Source organism: Pochonia chlamydosporia, chromosome 1, assembly GCF_001653235.2.
Source record: "Pochonia chlamydosporia 170 chromosome 1, whole genome shotgun sequence".
Classification (NCBI taxonomy): domain Eukaryota; kingdom Fungi; phylum Ascomycota; class Sordariomycetes; order Hypocreales; family Clavicipitaceae; genus Pochonia; species Pochonia chlamydosporia.
Window position 1 is genome coordinate 2,296,066 of NC_035790.1, and position 13,385 is coordinate 2,309,450.

General features: G+C 49.9%; 6 protein-coding genes across 6 annotated transcripts; 2 read left to right on the plus strand and 4 right to left on the minus strand.

Moving 5' to 3' along the window:
* Nucleotides 1-242: 242 nt before the first annotated feature.
* On the plus strand, nucleotides 243-1,988 carry VFPPC_00568 (peptidase m61 domain-containing protein; the record flags this gene model as incomplete). Its single annotated transcript, XM_018280562.1, has 1 exon — nucleotides 243-1,988. The coding sequence occupies one exon, from the start codon at nucleotides 243-245 to the stop codon at nucleotides 1,986-1,988; it is 1,746 nt and encodes a 581-aa protein (XP_018148740.1).
* Nucleotides 1,989-2,836: 848 nt separating this feature from the next.
* Nucleotides 2,837-3,544, plus strand: VFPPC_12822 (translocator protein; the record flags this gene model as incomplete). Its single annotated transcript, XM_018290599.1, has 3 exons — nucleotides 2,837-2,948; nucleotides 3,003-3,096; nucleotides 3,190-3,544. The coding sequence occupies 3 exons, from the start codon at nucleotides 2,837-2,839 to the stop codon at nucleotides 3,542-3,544; spliced, it is 561 nt and encodes a 186-aa protein (XP_018148741.1).
* Nucleotides 3,545-3,868: 324 nt separating this feature from the next.
* Nucleotides 3,869-4,941, minus strand: VFPPC_00569 (amino acid transporter arg-13; the record flags this gene model as incomplete). The annotated part of the gene is made up of 2 exons (XM_018280563.1): nucleotides 3,869-4,759; nucleotides 4,831-4,941. 2 exons carry the CDS (start codon nucleotides 4,939-4,941, stop codon nucleotides 3,869-3,871), a joined length of 1,002 nt encoding a protein of 333 aa, XP_018148742.1.
* A 2,165-nt stretch (nucleotides 4,942-7,106) lies between these two features.
* On the minus strand, nucleotides 7,107-7,837 carry VFPPC_15178 (Shr3 amino acid permease chaperone; the record flags this gene model as incomplete). Its single annotated transcript, XM_018292931.1, has 2 exons — nucleotides 7,107-7,669; nucleotides 7,750-7,837. 2 exons carry the CDS (start codon nucleotides 7,835-7,837, stop codon nucleotides 7,107-7,109), a joined length of 651 nt encoding a protein of 216 aa, XP_018148743.1.
* Nucleotides 7,838-9,594: 1,757 nt separating this feature from the next.
* VFPPC_00570 (GCN5-related N-acetyltransferase (GNAT) domain-containing protein) lies at nucleotides 9,595-10,389 on the minus strand (the record flags this gene model as incomplete). The annotated part of the gene is made up of 2 exons (XM_018280564.1): nucleotides 9,595-9,932; nucleotides 10,137-10,389. The coding sequence occupies 2 exons, from the start codon at nucleotides 10,387-10,389 to the stop codon at nucleotides 9,595-9,597; spliced, it is 591 nt and encodes a 196-aa protein (XP_018148744.1).
* Nucleotides 10,390-11,188: 799 nt separating this feature from the next.
* VFPPC_12823 (extracellular membrane protein, CFEM domain-containing protein) lies at nucleotides 11,189-12,025 on the minus strand (the record flags this gene model as incomplete). The annotated part of the gene is made up of 5 exons (XM_018290600.1): nucleotides 11,189-11,263; nucleotides 11,318-11,560; nucleotides 11,632-11,669; nucleotides 11,723-11,900; nucleotides 11,960-12,025. 5 exons carry the CDS (start codon nucleotides 12,023-12,025, stop codon nucleotides 11,189-11,191), a joined length of 600 nt encoding a protein of 199 aa, XP_018148745.1.
* Between the last annotated feature and the right edge of the window lie 1,360 nt (nucleotides 12,026-13,385).

Below are 13,385 nucleotides of genomic sequence, written 5' to 3' on the forward strand. Positions count from 1 at the left end.
ATGACATTGCTACGCGTTGCATGATGCGGCAACTTCCCAATTGAGAATAAAGCGACCGTGATTCAACGAAAAGATCTGAGGTCTCATCAAGTTGCGTAAGGTCATACTAAGCATGCAATGTGAGGCGCTAGATTCTCAGCACCAATTCCGAGCGTATTTAACCCTCGAAGGATGCTGAAGATCAAGCCTGCAAAGCCAATGCTGCAATAAATTGAATTCATCACAAGTCAGATACTTCCACCATGGGCGAATTATTTATTGACCCCGTCTTGGATATTCCATCACTACAACTACGTCTGTCGCCGCAGTACCACTCTCATGATGATGACAGTAACCCTACTAGCATTCATGTCTTTATGACAATCACAACTCGACCTGGTCGGTTTACATCGACGACGCCATTTCTAACGCTTCCTCTTAATCGCGGGCCTACAGAAACAGCCCGCTATGATGGAAATGCTATATCCGCATCCACCAGCTTGGGCCAGGCTCTCCCACTGCGGTATGAAGATGAAAAAGACGGGGCCGACAAGATCCGCAAATGGTACCTTGACAGCACTGTATTAGAAACAGACATCATAGTTGAATTTGTGTCCTTCCCTCGAAAGACGGACAAGTATACCCCGACTGGACCCCGTATCGACCTCCGCACCGACGTCAACGGCGGCTTGATAGGCATGGGCGAAGGCTTCATCCCGGTTGTACCTGAAGAATCTGCAAACAAAACAGACAACACTTCCAAAGAGTGGAATGTTGGAATCGAATGGGACTTGCAGTGTTCTCCTCCAGGGACAAGATGCGCATGGTCCTTTGGCGATGGACCTCGTCAGAAGCACCGAGGCTCTCTCGACGAAACCATCACGCACGCCATCTTCGCAGTAGGGCAACTCAAGCGGTATCCAGAATGGACATCAGAATTACATCCCCAGACAAAGCAGCGCGAGTTCGCCATGTACTGGTTCGGACAGCCCTTCCTCGACATGACGACCCTCCCGCCCTCCACAGAAGTCATCTTCAACGCCATCGCCTCCTTCTTCTCATCCACCAAACCCTTCCGAGTGTTCCTACGACAAGTCCACACCATATACGGAGGCACAGGCGCCACAGACAGCTACCTCCTGGAATACAGCCTCCCTGCCAAGGATGAAATAACAGACGACAGCATGGCGGAGCTGCTCGCCCACGAAACAATACATGAGTACACGGTGCTGGAGCCTGCCAAGTCCCTTCCAGACGGTCAGGAAGAGCCCGAGGAGACATGGTACACGGAGGGTATTGCCAACTACTACGCCATTATTGCGACTTTTGGGGGTGGCGCCATGTCGCGCAGACAGCTCCTCAAGTCTCTTAACGGTTACGCACAGGCTTACTATACGAGTCCGACACTTCATATGGACTATGGTGATGCTCTTAGACGGTCGTGGGAGAATGTGCACATCACGCGTCTCAGTTATGTGCGTGGCTTTATGTACCTAGTTGCGGAGAAGGCTCGCATCGAGGCTGCTACCAAGGGTAGTAAGTCACTCGATGATGTTGCACTGCAGTTGTATAGACGTCAGTTGTCTAACAAGTCGCATTCTATTTCTGACTACCGTGCCGTGGTGGCGGATATATATGGCAAGGAAGAGGAGGCCAAGAATTACAGCGCCATGTATCGTGGGGATCTGATAGTCCCGCCGTCTGACTGCTTCGCCGACCTTGGACTCAAATTAGTTCGAAGGGATGCGGAAAAGTTTGAATTAGGCTTTGATTCACGACCCATGGCGCAGGATCACGTCATTAGAAATCTTGTAAAGGGGACGAGAGCACATCAGGCGGGTGTGTTGGAGGGGGATGAGGTGATGGAGTCGTGGATGGCATGGGGAGCTGCTGATCACTTAGATAACATGATGAGGATTAAGGTCAAGAGGGGGAATGAGGTCAAGGAGATTACGTGGTGGCCTCGAAGTTTTGAAAAGGTCGAGAGTTATGTGTGGGTTGAGGCGTGATGCTTTCTCATGGTGTTGGAAGCGATGGACGTCAATGTGAATGTTTTCAAATAACCAAATTCAGCATGGCTTACAGGCATGATACTTGATGAGCAATTGTGGACCATACTCATGCGAATTTTGCCTTGTATGAACTGGTGATGTCAAGTTGGACGAGGAACTTTCGCCTTGGCATCGACAGTTCGCTATCTGAAACGCCTTGGTATTTCAAATACCACACGCAGCCCCTGATCTACAATTTCTGACAATGAGCCATCTGGGGAAATGTTGCGTTGGCAGAAACCGGATGTATGTTGTCCGTTTGTGTTGGGTTAATTGGTTTGATGCGTTTTATTAAACAGTAGGAATAGAGCATGCTGCGTTGCGAGATAGAGAGCCAATTCACTGCCAGTTTCAGTTTCATGTTGCTTTACATTTTGCATTGAAATATACCTAGATGGTTTGGCAAATGTGTAATTCTGAGCATGTTCTGTTCCGCGCAGCCTTTTCATTGTGAGACTTAGATACAAGATGCATACTATATCCACATGTCCACAACGGCACAATCAAATTCCTAACACCTTATCAGCCAGTACCAATAACCGCCCAACTTTCCCCAAATTAACCAAATGCAATTCATAAAGATATGTCACATTGAACTGAGACAGCCGGTAGCAGAAAATGTATTTGTTCATGTCATGTCCCATCTTGGCATCGGATCCACTCAAGCTCCAGCCCACCACCCAAATGACGTAGAGAAAGACACGAGCACAGACAGCCCAATCCAACTCCAACCTCAACTCCAACCTCAACCTCATCAACACCTCATCCAAAACAATTCAATCCACGGCCTGTCGACATCGCCCATCATGACAACCTACATCCCCTCCCTAACAATCCCCTCCGCTGTCCTCCAGCACCCCGCCGCATCCGTCCTGCTCCCCATAGCCCTAGGAACAGCTGTCGGCTTCGGAACGCGCCGTACGTATCTTCACCCTTGTCCACCTTCATCAGTAATTAACCAACTCTATATAGCAGCCGAGACGCAAAAGACATACTTGGCGTTGAAGCAGCCTCCCCTGCGCCCACCACCCTGGGTGTTTGGTCCGGTCTGGACAGTTCTCTATGGGTAAGTACTATGCGTGGCGTATGCGATACATCCCCGGATCTCACGTCAGATTCGACGCGATAGTTCTGTGTGCATCTCTTCTAACTCCCGCAGCTTAATGGGCTATGCGTCTCACCGCATCGCCACAATCGGCCTGTCGTCCGTGTCGCCTGCTGTCGTGGAGACTGCGCAATCGAGTTTAACCCTGTATACAATCCAGCTGGGTCTTAATCTCGCGTGGATGCCCCTCTTCTTCGTGGCCAAGCGCCCTGTTGAGGCGAGCGTGAATATCGTCACACTCCTCGGATTGAATGGGTATTTGGCATATGTTTGGGGCTCCATTGATGAAGTCGCTGGGTGGTGCCAGGTTCCCTATCTGGGATGGCTGGGCTTTGCGACATATCTGTGTGTTGGCGCGGGGCATTTGAATGATTGGGATTTACAGGAGAAGGAGGTGAAGAAGGAGTAGGGGTGAACTTGGATACCATGAGATTGTGAAATGGGAAGCTTGATATGCCGGATATGATGGAGTTGTGTCACTTGTAATGCTAATTTGAGTAGGTCAAGGTTCTTCGTCCAAGGTAATTTTATGTAATTCCTCTATGTCTATACTCAAATGTGCCCCCGTATAGTCGTGTTGTAAACCAAATCCAGTGATAATATCCCTCAACGCCATGCAGATGACCGTCATAAGTGAAGTAAAGAAGAAAAATAAGAGCATCCAAAGTGTGCATTGTCATGGAGGATACAGGCCATAACAAGAGAAAATGTGCAATAGTGCAAGTCCACCTCGCTATTGCAAGGGGAAGTGTCTCTTCAAGCCATCGTAAACCATGAAGATGAAGGCTGAGCTAGGCGCTGAACGTAGGCAGGTAATGCCGCATCCACGATACAGGCCACGCAACCCATATTGTTGCCAAACCGCAACACCCTCATTCCAGAACGTACGCTTCTCTGCGAGCGTACCCACAGCCACAGTCTGCATGCGAGACTTGATAGTGTCGGCAGGGAAGAAGAGAAAGTTGTAGGAAACGCCAGCAGAAGCACCAGCGACAGCTTGCTGCCAAAGGGGCAACGGTTGGGACATGATTCTCTCCACCTCAGCTCGAGACTTGGCCGCCCTCGTCTTCGCGCCGTAGAACAATGAAGTGACAGTTTCCTTGGCACCAAACCAGGCGGCGCTTCCTCCACCTTCTCTGATCAGCGTGCCCATCTGGCCATGCCAGAATCCCCTCAACCCTTCATGACGAAACACATCGCGCACAACGGCGAGTGGTCGCATGGCTGGCGCTGCTCCACCCTCCACATGCTGAGGCACTTGGACCTTGCACTTGACGAGCTCAATCGGGGTCAGGACAAACGAGGCACAGACACCAGAGAATGCACCAGTAACCCATAGAGCTGGAACAGACAAACCCTTCTCTCGTGAAGCAAGACCGGAGGCGAAGAGCGCCTCGCGTCCAACCTTTTCAAAGAGGAAGAGGCTGCTCGTCTCGGCGGCGGCTCCGACTAGCGGAGCACTGATGCCTCGGTAGAGGCCCAGGAATCCATCTGCCTTGAATGATTGTTTAAAGCAGTCGAGAGGGCCGGTGTATCGAAGAGGAAGATGGTCGGGTTGGCTTTGCAATCGTACTTTAATCGTGTCGAAAGGGTACTCGATGTATTTGCCGACAATGCCTGCAATCTGGCAGAGCGGAAGAGTCAGCAGGGTCCAATGCATACAAAACCACAACAGATTAAAAATCGACTACTTACCGATCCATAGGCAATACCCTCGAATGCTTCTATGAGCGCCGAGCTGCCCCGAAGCGCAAGCTCCGAGGGCATGGCCGGGGAGGGTTGGACAGTGATTTCCGCGTGGTTCATGTCGAAGGGAAAATCGGCGGTGGGCTGGCGAAGTTGCTGTTGACAAACGAGACTGGACTGGACGGATTGGGACGAGTGACGCAGGGCCGTTGCAGGGTTTGATCGGACAGTCAGACCAGACACCAGACTTGAGAGGCAAGGAAAAGTGGCGGAAATTCCTCGCTACGTCTGCTCCGGGAAGGAGACAGCTCTCGCGAGGAGGAAATCAGCCCTTCAAATATGAGAGTCGGGCTATCCAATGTATAACTTTTTGGGTCCTTTGGAGGGCAAAATACAAAAAAAAAAATTGGAGGGGGACCCAAGAATTATTCGGCCTTGATGGACCAGAGTCACGCAGCGATCTTGACGTGGGGCCGTTTGCTGGATCAAGGTACATGTACTCTGTACCAGGCCCTGTCCGACACCGGGTTCAAAGTTGCATGTGTGCAAGGACACTGGCAGGGATGAGCCACACGCCTAGAACAGAGAGGAGAATGCAGTTGACTGTAAGAGGATCCACGAGCGATGGACGGTAGTTCCACGTCGAGAGAGAAGAAAATATGACGTGAAATGGGAGAGAGGGGAGGGATCAAGGGCGAGCAGCTGGTTTATATGATGATGGGACAAAGAGTGGCCGGAATTGCGATAACTGGGCCGTGTCATGAGCGGTCTGACCGTCTCGGTTCCAGATGCAACTTTCCGTCCAGCATACATGATGGGCCATTGTGCAAACCCATGTGGTACTGCACTGGCTGACTGTCCAACATTATTTGCCTGTGAGGTGGCGGACATTCTGGAGGAAGCGCATCTGCGGCACCCGTTGGAAGCACAACATTGAACGGGCGAGAAAAAGGTGTATCGGGCGTTATCGGTCTGATTGCCGTTGGAGGTCTCAACTCAAGTGATGCAAGTCTCAGCATTGAACCAGACGGCTACTTGCAGCCCAATGCCTTGTGTGCGGTACCTAATGGTTCCACTTGACTTTCAATGTTGGCAAACACCAGACCGCACAAGCCATCGTCATCCCCATCGACTGTCTACAGCCGGCATCGAGTACAAGAAACCTCGAAAATGGTACAATCTCGATTTTCCTACTCACATTCTAGACACCAGGTAGCTAATTCCCTCTTCCAATCCACAGAGCGAAGTGTTGGTACAACCATGTTAGCAGCACTCGAAACAAAGCGCGATACGACCAGACTCTTGTTGCCCACAACGGCTTACTGTCTCCAGCAATTTTCCAAGCTTTAGCATATATCTGGCACTCCCCGCACCATGGTTTGCAATTATAACGATAAGACTACTCAAGTCTGGTACGTGAATTTCCGTATTGCCGGTGCACAGGCCGAAATGTCTAGGTTTCAATGCCCATGTTACCATTGTCCATTCCAACCACCAACGAATAAAGAAACATGCCTCTGGCACCTGCGCGGCCTGGCCGGAAACACGGTGCAAAAGAAGGGATTGCGTGATATGTTTTGGTCCTTCTCCGTCTTTCTCCTGGTTACATTCTAGCACATTTACCCTCATGCAAATGACTTGTGAAAAAATGATGCTTGCTGCTAGGTGGCTTGGACATGGTTCCCAAGTCATACCTCGGTGCTGGGGACTGAAATACTCCACAGTTTACCCTGTTTACACTGGTCGTATGGGGTACGGGACCGACTATTTCCATCTGATAAGATGGATGCTCTGATTAAATTACCTCACAAAGAGTGCCAGTGCCCACCCACCGTATACACACAGGATGGAGCGTGCAATAGGCGAATGGCTGTGGTGGCCGATCCAGGGATATTTCGGCATGGACTTGGCCCTAATCCATCTCCACTGATATAAACAGCATACTACGGCTTGACTTGCCTCATTTTGCACCAGACTGCAGATCAACGTGTTCAGGTTTGTGCTATTATGGAGCCCGTCCCGGGACATGTCAATGCTACGTGCTCTGACGTTGGTAGTCTTCGGTCCGTCTAGGAACTCAAGCAGCTTTGATTCAACTATCCAATGAGCCTGCTTAACCACACCAGTCTTGATTCACGCGCCAGCGGCCATACGTATCCACGCCTCGTCCTCCCGGACAATGTTTAGTCGATGGAGTCACAAAAATAGACGTCCCCTCAATACTATACACCTGGACCGTTACTCAGCTCGGTTCCATCTCCCAGAAAGCCCCTCACTTGAGTTCTTTACTGCTTCTTCTTGGTAGCAGCCTTGCCAGTGGGTGCATCCTTCTTCGCGGCCGAAGCAGCTTCGTCGTCCACATCTCTCTTCTCAGCATACCACTGGCCCGCCTGAAGAACCAAAACACCAATGAGGACCAGAGCCAAAATGGTATTGCTGGCAGAAAGCACTCTCAGACTGTCCTCGCGCCCCAAGATAATCTCGCCCTCGAACCTAGACTTGGCATTCTTGAATTCGTCGCTGTCAAAGTAGCCAGAGCTCATGGTGCGCAGACCCTTGACAATATTGGTAATGTACACCGCAACACCAATGGTATAGAGGATCAGAGACGCGCCATCAAACAAAAAGTTGGCCTCACTAGGTTTGAACAGCTTGATGAAGAGTCCGAGAAAGCCAACACTGACGATGATGTTGAGCATACGTCCAATCAGAGGAGGCGACTGATGGATGAACTTCAAGTGTGTCTCAATCTGATCATAGTAACTCGCGGGAACGGGCTCCTTGCTCCAGAGGAGTGGGAAGTCGTACGGGAAGGAGGCGAAGAGGATTCCGAGGAAAAAGCAAGTCGCTGCAACAAGAACCTCGTTAGCGCACTGTACATCAAAATGTGTATGAATCGCGCCACGATGCGCTCGCGGACAAACATACGCCCAATAATCATAAAGGTCGAGAAGGAATTGGAGCCACGATAGTTGGAAGACTTGGTGGTCTTGGACCAGTCAATGTAGGAACCCATTGTGAGCTGTGAACGGGTAGAAAGGTCGAAGTAGTGACAGCTTTTGGAGGAACGCGAGATGTTGGCCTTGTGCGCGCGCGAGATGGAATTGCCAGAAGTCAGGTGTCTGGTTGTGGCCAAGGTGTTCTGTTGCTGATGAGGCGCTCAAATTTTGTCGCCAGCTGAACGAAAGCAGCTGCGATGTGGAGGCGCAAACCAGAGTGTGGGGAAAGCTGGAGCAGGCAGCTTCCATTCGTGCAAGAAGGTGTGGCTTACCTTGTGTGGAGCAACTCTGGTCTGTTAGTGATCATGTGTGAGAATCGCCAAACTACTAACGTGCTGATATATATCTCAATTGAGACGGAGTTCCTTCCTTCTGAAGGTGATGTTGGCACAGATACGTTCTTGTCCAATGACCAGAGAAGCATAGTATCCAATGAAACAGCGTGGTCTTGATTTTTTTTTTTTTTCAACTTTCGTTTACTTTCTTCTTTCATCTAGTTTGTAAATCTTCTTTGGCTGGTATTCCCCATCGTATGTCAACTTATAGTGCTCTCCCCGTATCAACACAGGGATCTGCCAAGATAACGCTCTGTCCCCAATAACACGGTCATGTAACTGACGATAAACATGTCGAGTAGTACTCTAAACAAATTATCTATAGTAAATGGCCTGGGACCCAGCAAGGGAATACGAGAATTTAGGCATTACTGCCAGTCTATTGTCACATCACAAGCTCTGCAAAGTTCGACGAAACTCGTCATACCCTACACATCACTGATCAACTGTGTGGTGCTGGCCGTCTTTGGACTACAGCCAGCTACGATCTTTCTAATGACGACATACATGAGCTGGCATTGTGTCGCTGTCGTGCGTGGTGAAATATAGGGTTTTTTTTTTTTTTTTTTTTGTTCCCTCCTTAGAAGTTAGAATTATTGCCCACAGAAAACAAGTGGGAGTCAATGGCTAGCATGAGCCTATTTTAGCACGCCTCACAATTTGCAACCACATATGTACCAGCTATCGTGCTACAGCTCTGTAAGGTTTCTGTTGAAACCGTTATACTTTGACTCGTTTCAAGGAGATTGGGACGCAGCTTCTCAGGCAGTCAGAACTAGAGCATAGCCCAAAACAGGATTCTGCCTGGAAGAATTTTGCTGTAGTTACCATAGTTGTGCTTGTGGATAGCCTGAAGGTTGTAATGTATTGTAATGTATTGCACTTACAGTGTTTAACAGTACACGGTGTGTCCTTGTGTCCTGTATGTACATACAGCACGAGTTTGCTAGTGTTGGATAAAGAGAATCGTACAGTTAGCACTCCAAATTGCTGGTAAACTCACGGCCACTTTCTTTGACAGCCCCAAACCCCGGATACACGATGAGGCAAGGCCCACAGGACTTAACTCACTGGTGTAATGGTTAGTGGCGTCAAAGGGTTCCAAGCTCGGCTTTGCCACACAATTAAGCGAACAAAATATTGCCACTTTGCACAAGAAACCAGCAACTAGATTGGTCGCGAACTTGAAACCCCTGACAGTGCATGAGGCAATTAATCGTTGCCAAGAAACCTTGTCACTATGGGTCAGGACCAGACGAAGACGGGCTGAAATCGCAGCATTGCTTCCTTTATCAGATGATCAGATAAACGCACCAAAACGCCAGTCTAGTACGCTAAACCTAGACTAAAAATCCGCCGCCCACTCCAAATGTCCACTCCATCCCTCCTCATCCAACACCCGTCCATACATCATCCATCCATCATCCACACTCGCATTTTTAGACTGCAGCCACAGGAACGGGCAGGACCTCCTTGGAAAATTCAGGGTATCCCCCCTGTCGCCATTCTTCAAACGTTACGCCTCCAGCCACAGAGGGCATCTTCACCATCAACGGCACTTCGATGTCCTTCTCGGTACCAAGGACCTCGGCCTTGTGCACAATCTTCTCGGGCAGCAACTCGAACCCCATCTTCTTGTACAGATTGACCGTCGATGGAGACGATTCAAAGTACAGAGGCAATCCTGCCAACTCGCCCATTTGCATACCCCACTGGACCAACAATTGTCCCGCCTTGCGTCCTTGATGCTTCGGGTCCACCGCAATAACGTGGCAGTCTAGATTCTCGTCAGTTCCACATCCAACAGCAAGCCACGAGGTAGGACCACTTACAGATATACGGACGCCCTCCAAAGAGCCTCTCTCTCATTTCCCACAGCGGGTTCAGCACCTTCTCGGCTCGTTCCCGGTGTTCACCCTCCAGCCATGGAACTCCATGGTTCTTGCGCTCTTCGGAGATCGCTCCCGAAGATAGACGTCACCCAGACCCATGCCGATGATTTCGCCAGTATCCGTGTCGACACACTTGAGCGTGTACTGATTATCGCTGGCATGCCAGTATTGCAGGGTGCCGGCTGCATGACCCTTTCTGAACTCCTCATCGGTAATCTGTGAGCCAGGGAACAGAATCTTGAGCAAGATTTGACCCATCAGGTCGTGCTCAAACGCGGAAAAGTACACATCATAGATGCGACGAATATCTGGAATAAGTGCGGGGAGAATAACTTGACCCATGTTGGACAATTTCGTGTTGCCAAAGCAGTATCAAGTTTGTGGTGGTAAAAAAGTTTCAGGGAAAAGATCGACAAGAGCCAACTGGCATGTAACGGCTGGAATATATACCATTATTTCGCCCTGATCCCAAGGCTTACACAAAGATTTAAATAGTCAACTAACAACAGCTCCACTGCCTGCCACAACTTGGCTGGAAGCGAGCATGGCCATGGTTCGTGCACTAGGGTGTGACAACCGTTGTTCTAACGTGGTGTGGGCAACCGGGTCCAACATCATCGGATGGCGTTGACAACTAAGACGGGGAATTCATGACGCCGGAAACACGAGTTGCCTTTGGTAGTCACGGCTGAAAAACCTGTTGACACCACCTTATTGATTCCGTGAGCTTGACCGCACAGGGGCTATATTCCGACGGCCATGGGCCTCATTTTAGCGCCTTCCCTTTTGGACTGTTTAAAGGCTGTTATCGCCGAGGGCGGTGCCACATGCAAAATCCAAGCTAGAAAGATTCTTTCCTTAGTGAGGGCAAACGTGTGACTGTGCAAGGCATTCAGAATTCAGCATTCGGCAAACACTTCCAATATTATTATATGTGATTAATGGTAACTACATAGTCTATTACTGAACGACACCATTCACGGCTTTTGTTCGGTTTCGAGACACTTTGAATGGAAGTCTGGCTTTCCCGGTCTCCATTGGAGTCTCTCCCGCGAACAACAAGGTCATGGAAACTAAGAAGCTAATGACCCGAGTCTGCACACTGAAATCTTCTACTATTTTACATTTTCAGTTGTCTGATTTAAAGGAGCTGGACAGCCATGGCTCCAACACCGACGGCGGCCAACATGGCCGGGGCAAGCTGCAAGTTCATGGCCTATTTCACCAATCAATTAGCTTACGCTTTTTTCCGAGTAAAAGGAAAACTCACAGCGGCGGTGACCACGCCAGAGGAAGTCGGCTGAGTTCCAGTCTGGTTGGTGGCATGGGACGGCTGCTGGGTAATGGTAGCAATGGTGGACGCTCCCTTCGAGGTCGTGCTTTGAGCAGGAGGCGCCGCGGTCGATGAAGTCTTCACGCCATTCTCAGTGCTGGACTGGACACTAGTATCAACCGGAGCTTTGCTGGTCGTGGAGGGAGTAGTAACTATGGGAGCCTGGCTGGAAGTCGAGGTCTGTGTAGCAGCAAATTGTTAGTGAGCCGAGCTCTCAAGATCTACATGTTTCTCTCTATGGATGGACGTACCGCAGGACGGGCAGGAGGATCAATGGGGACGCCGAGATCTGCAACCCTCGTTAGTATGTGCGATTGGCTCGGTTCGCACCGATTGACAAACCTTTGCAGAGACCAACACCAAAGTTGATGGTCTCATCATAGTTGGAACCACACTTTGCTGCAGCACACTGGGCAAAGTAGTTCTGGAGATCCTTGCCCTTGCAGAAGCAAAGGTACATGTTGGCCTCCTTGCAAGACAGAGGAGGGTGCTCGGTAACCACAGTCTGGAAGCAGTTGACCTGTTTGCAAAAAGTCAGCATGTCATGACGACGAAATCACTCATTGACTGAAAACATACAGCGCAGAGGGACTGGGCCGAGGCAGTAGCCAGCAAGCCGGCGGCAGCAACGAAAGCGGTCTTCATTTTTGCTTGTAAAAGTGGTTGCTTCTCGTGAACGAAAGTGTTGGTGTTACCGAAAGGGAGAAAAACGAACGAAAGTTGAAACTTCAAAAGAAGATTTTGGATCGGAGTCTTGACAAGCAGCAAAACCGGGACACAAGAATAATGACTCAGACGCCGTTAACCGAATAGATATACTCTCAGCCTCAGCCAAGCATTACCGGCAGGTCCTTGAAATACCGTTTACGCTAATACTTGCCTGTTTTACGAGTCTGGCTCCAAAGAATGGATACCAACGAGTCGGAAGAACCTGTTTTCTCTGGCCAAGTGGAGTCTTGGAGACGGATCTATTGAATTGGGGTCCTCAGCCCTGGATACCTGAGCTTCAGAGTTATCAGATCATCAGATAACCATCGCTGTGCAGTTTATCTTGCCGCTATTCCGCGTCCTGTGTCACCTTCGGATCGGGAGAGCCGGATGGACACCAAGGCGCCTAGACCTGCCAGGTCCACACGCCACGAGATGTCCGGAAATTGGTATCCATCAAGGCTGTATGAGTCCAAAGTCAAGAACACAAACCTTGTCCAAGTGCTTGGGTGATTGGAAAAAAATTCTCTCACCTGGCGGCATGGCGGCCGAGGTGTTGGTGTTGGTGGGAAAGAGGCATGATGTTTGCATGGCCCCATCTTATCAGATCATCTAGAGCAGGACTCCGACATGGACCCCTGCTTTTTAGCTGCCCCATCAGGCAATAGCCTATATTTTAGCCTGCGAGGCTCCACATGTTCATGACTCTGGGGCCACACGGGGCCTGGTTGGGCGTTCAGCTGATGATGGGTGGTTCCCGAAGGAATAGTTGAACCAACTTCCTGTTGGTCCTGCTTTTATCAACGGCTTGATATCCGATGAGCGCAACAGCCGAGTATTTCGGTGATAGTGTTGGGAAGAACTCGGTGTATCGGTATTTATGAATCGAAGTCTCGGGTTGCAGAACAGTTGGCCTTGGCTGATATCATGGGCTTACATGGGAGATACTTCAGAAACTGCGACTCTGCATTACTTTCCCGCTCGAATCGACCCACCGTGTCAAATTTACACTTTTAGCCTATCGCCGAGTTTACCGACACTCAAACCCCGTTTTCACCCGTGCTTCCCTCTGGTACCTTGGCCCTACAAATGCCAGTCGAGGAATGAGTTGATGGGAGCTGTGACGAATTGCGGAAGTTCCCACATTACAATTGAAAAACTCAACATGTACACCCTTGACCTAAGACTATGTACAAACTCCACCTGGACTTGAATTCCATTTTGTCACCCAACTCCTTACTCGACCCACGGAATCGGCGACATTCCGCAGTCTCGCTTCCTCCATACGATACAGTAC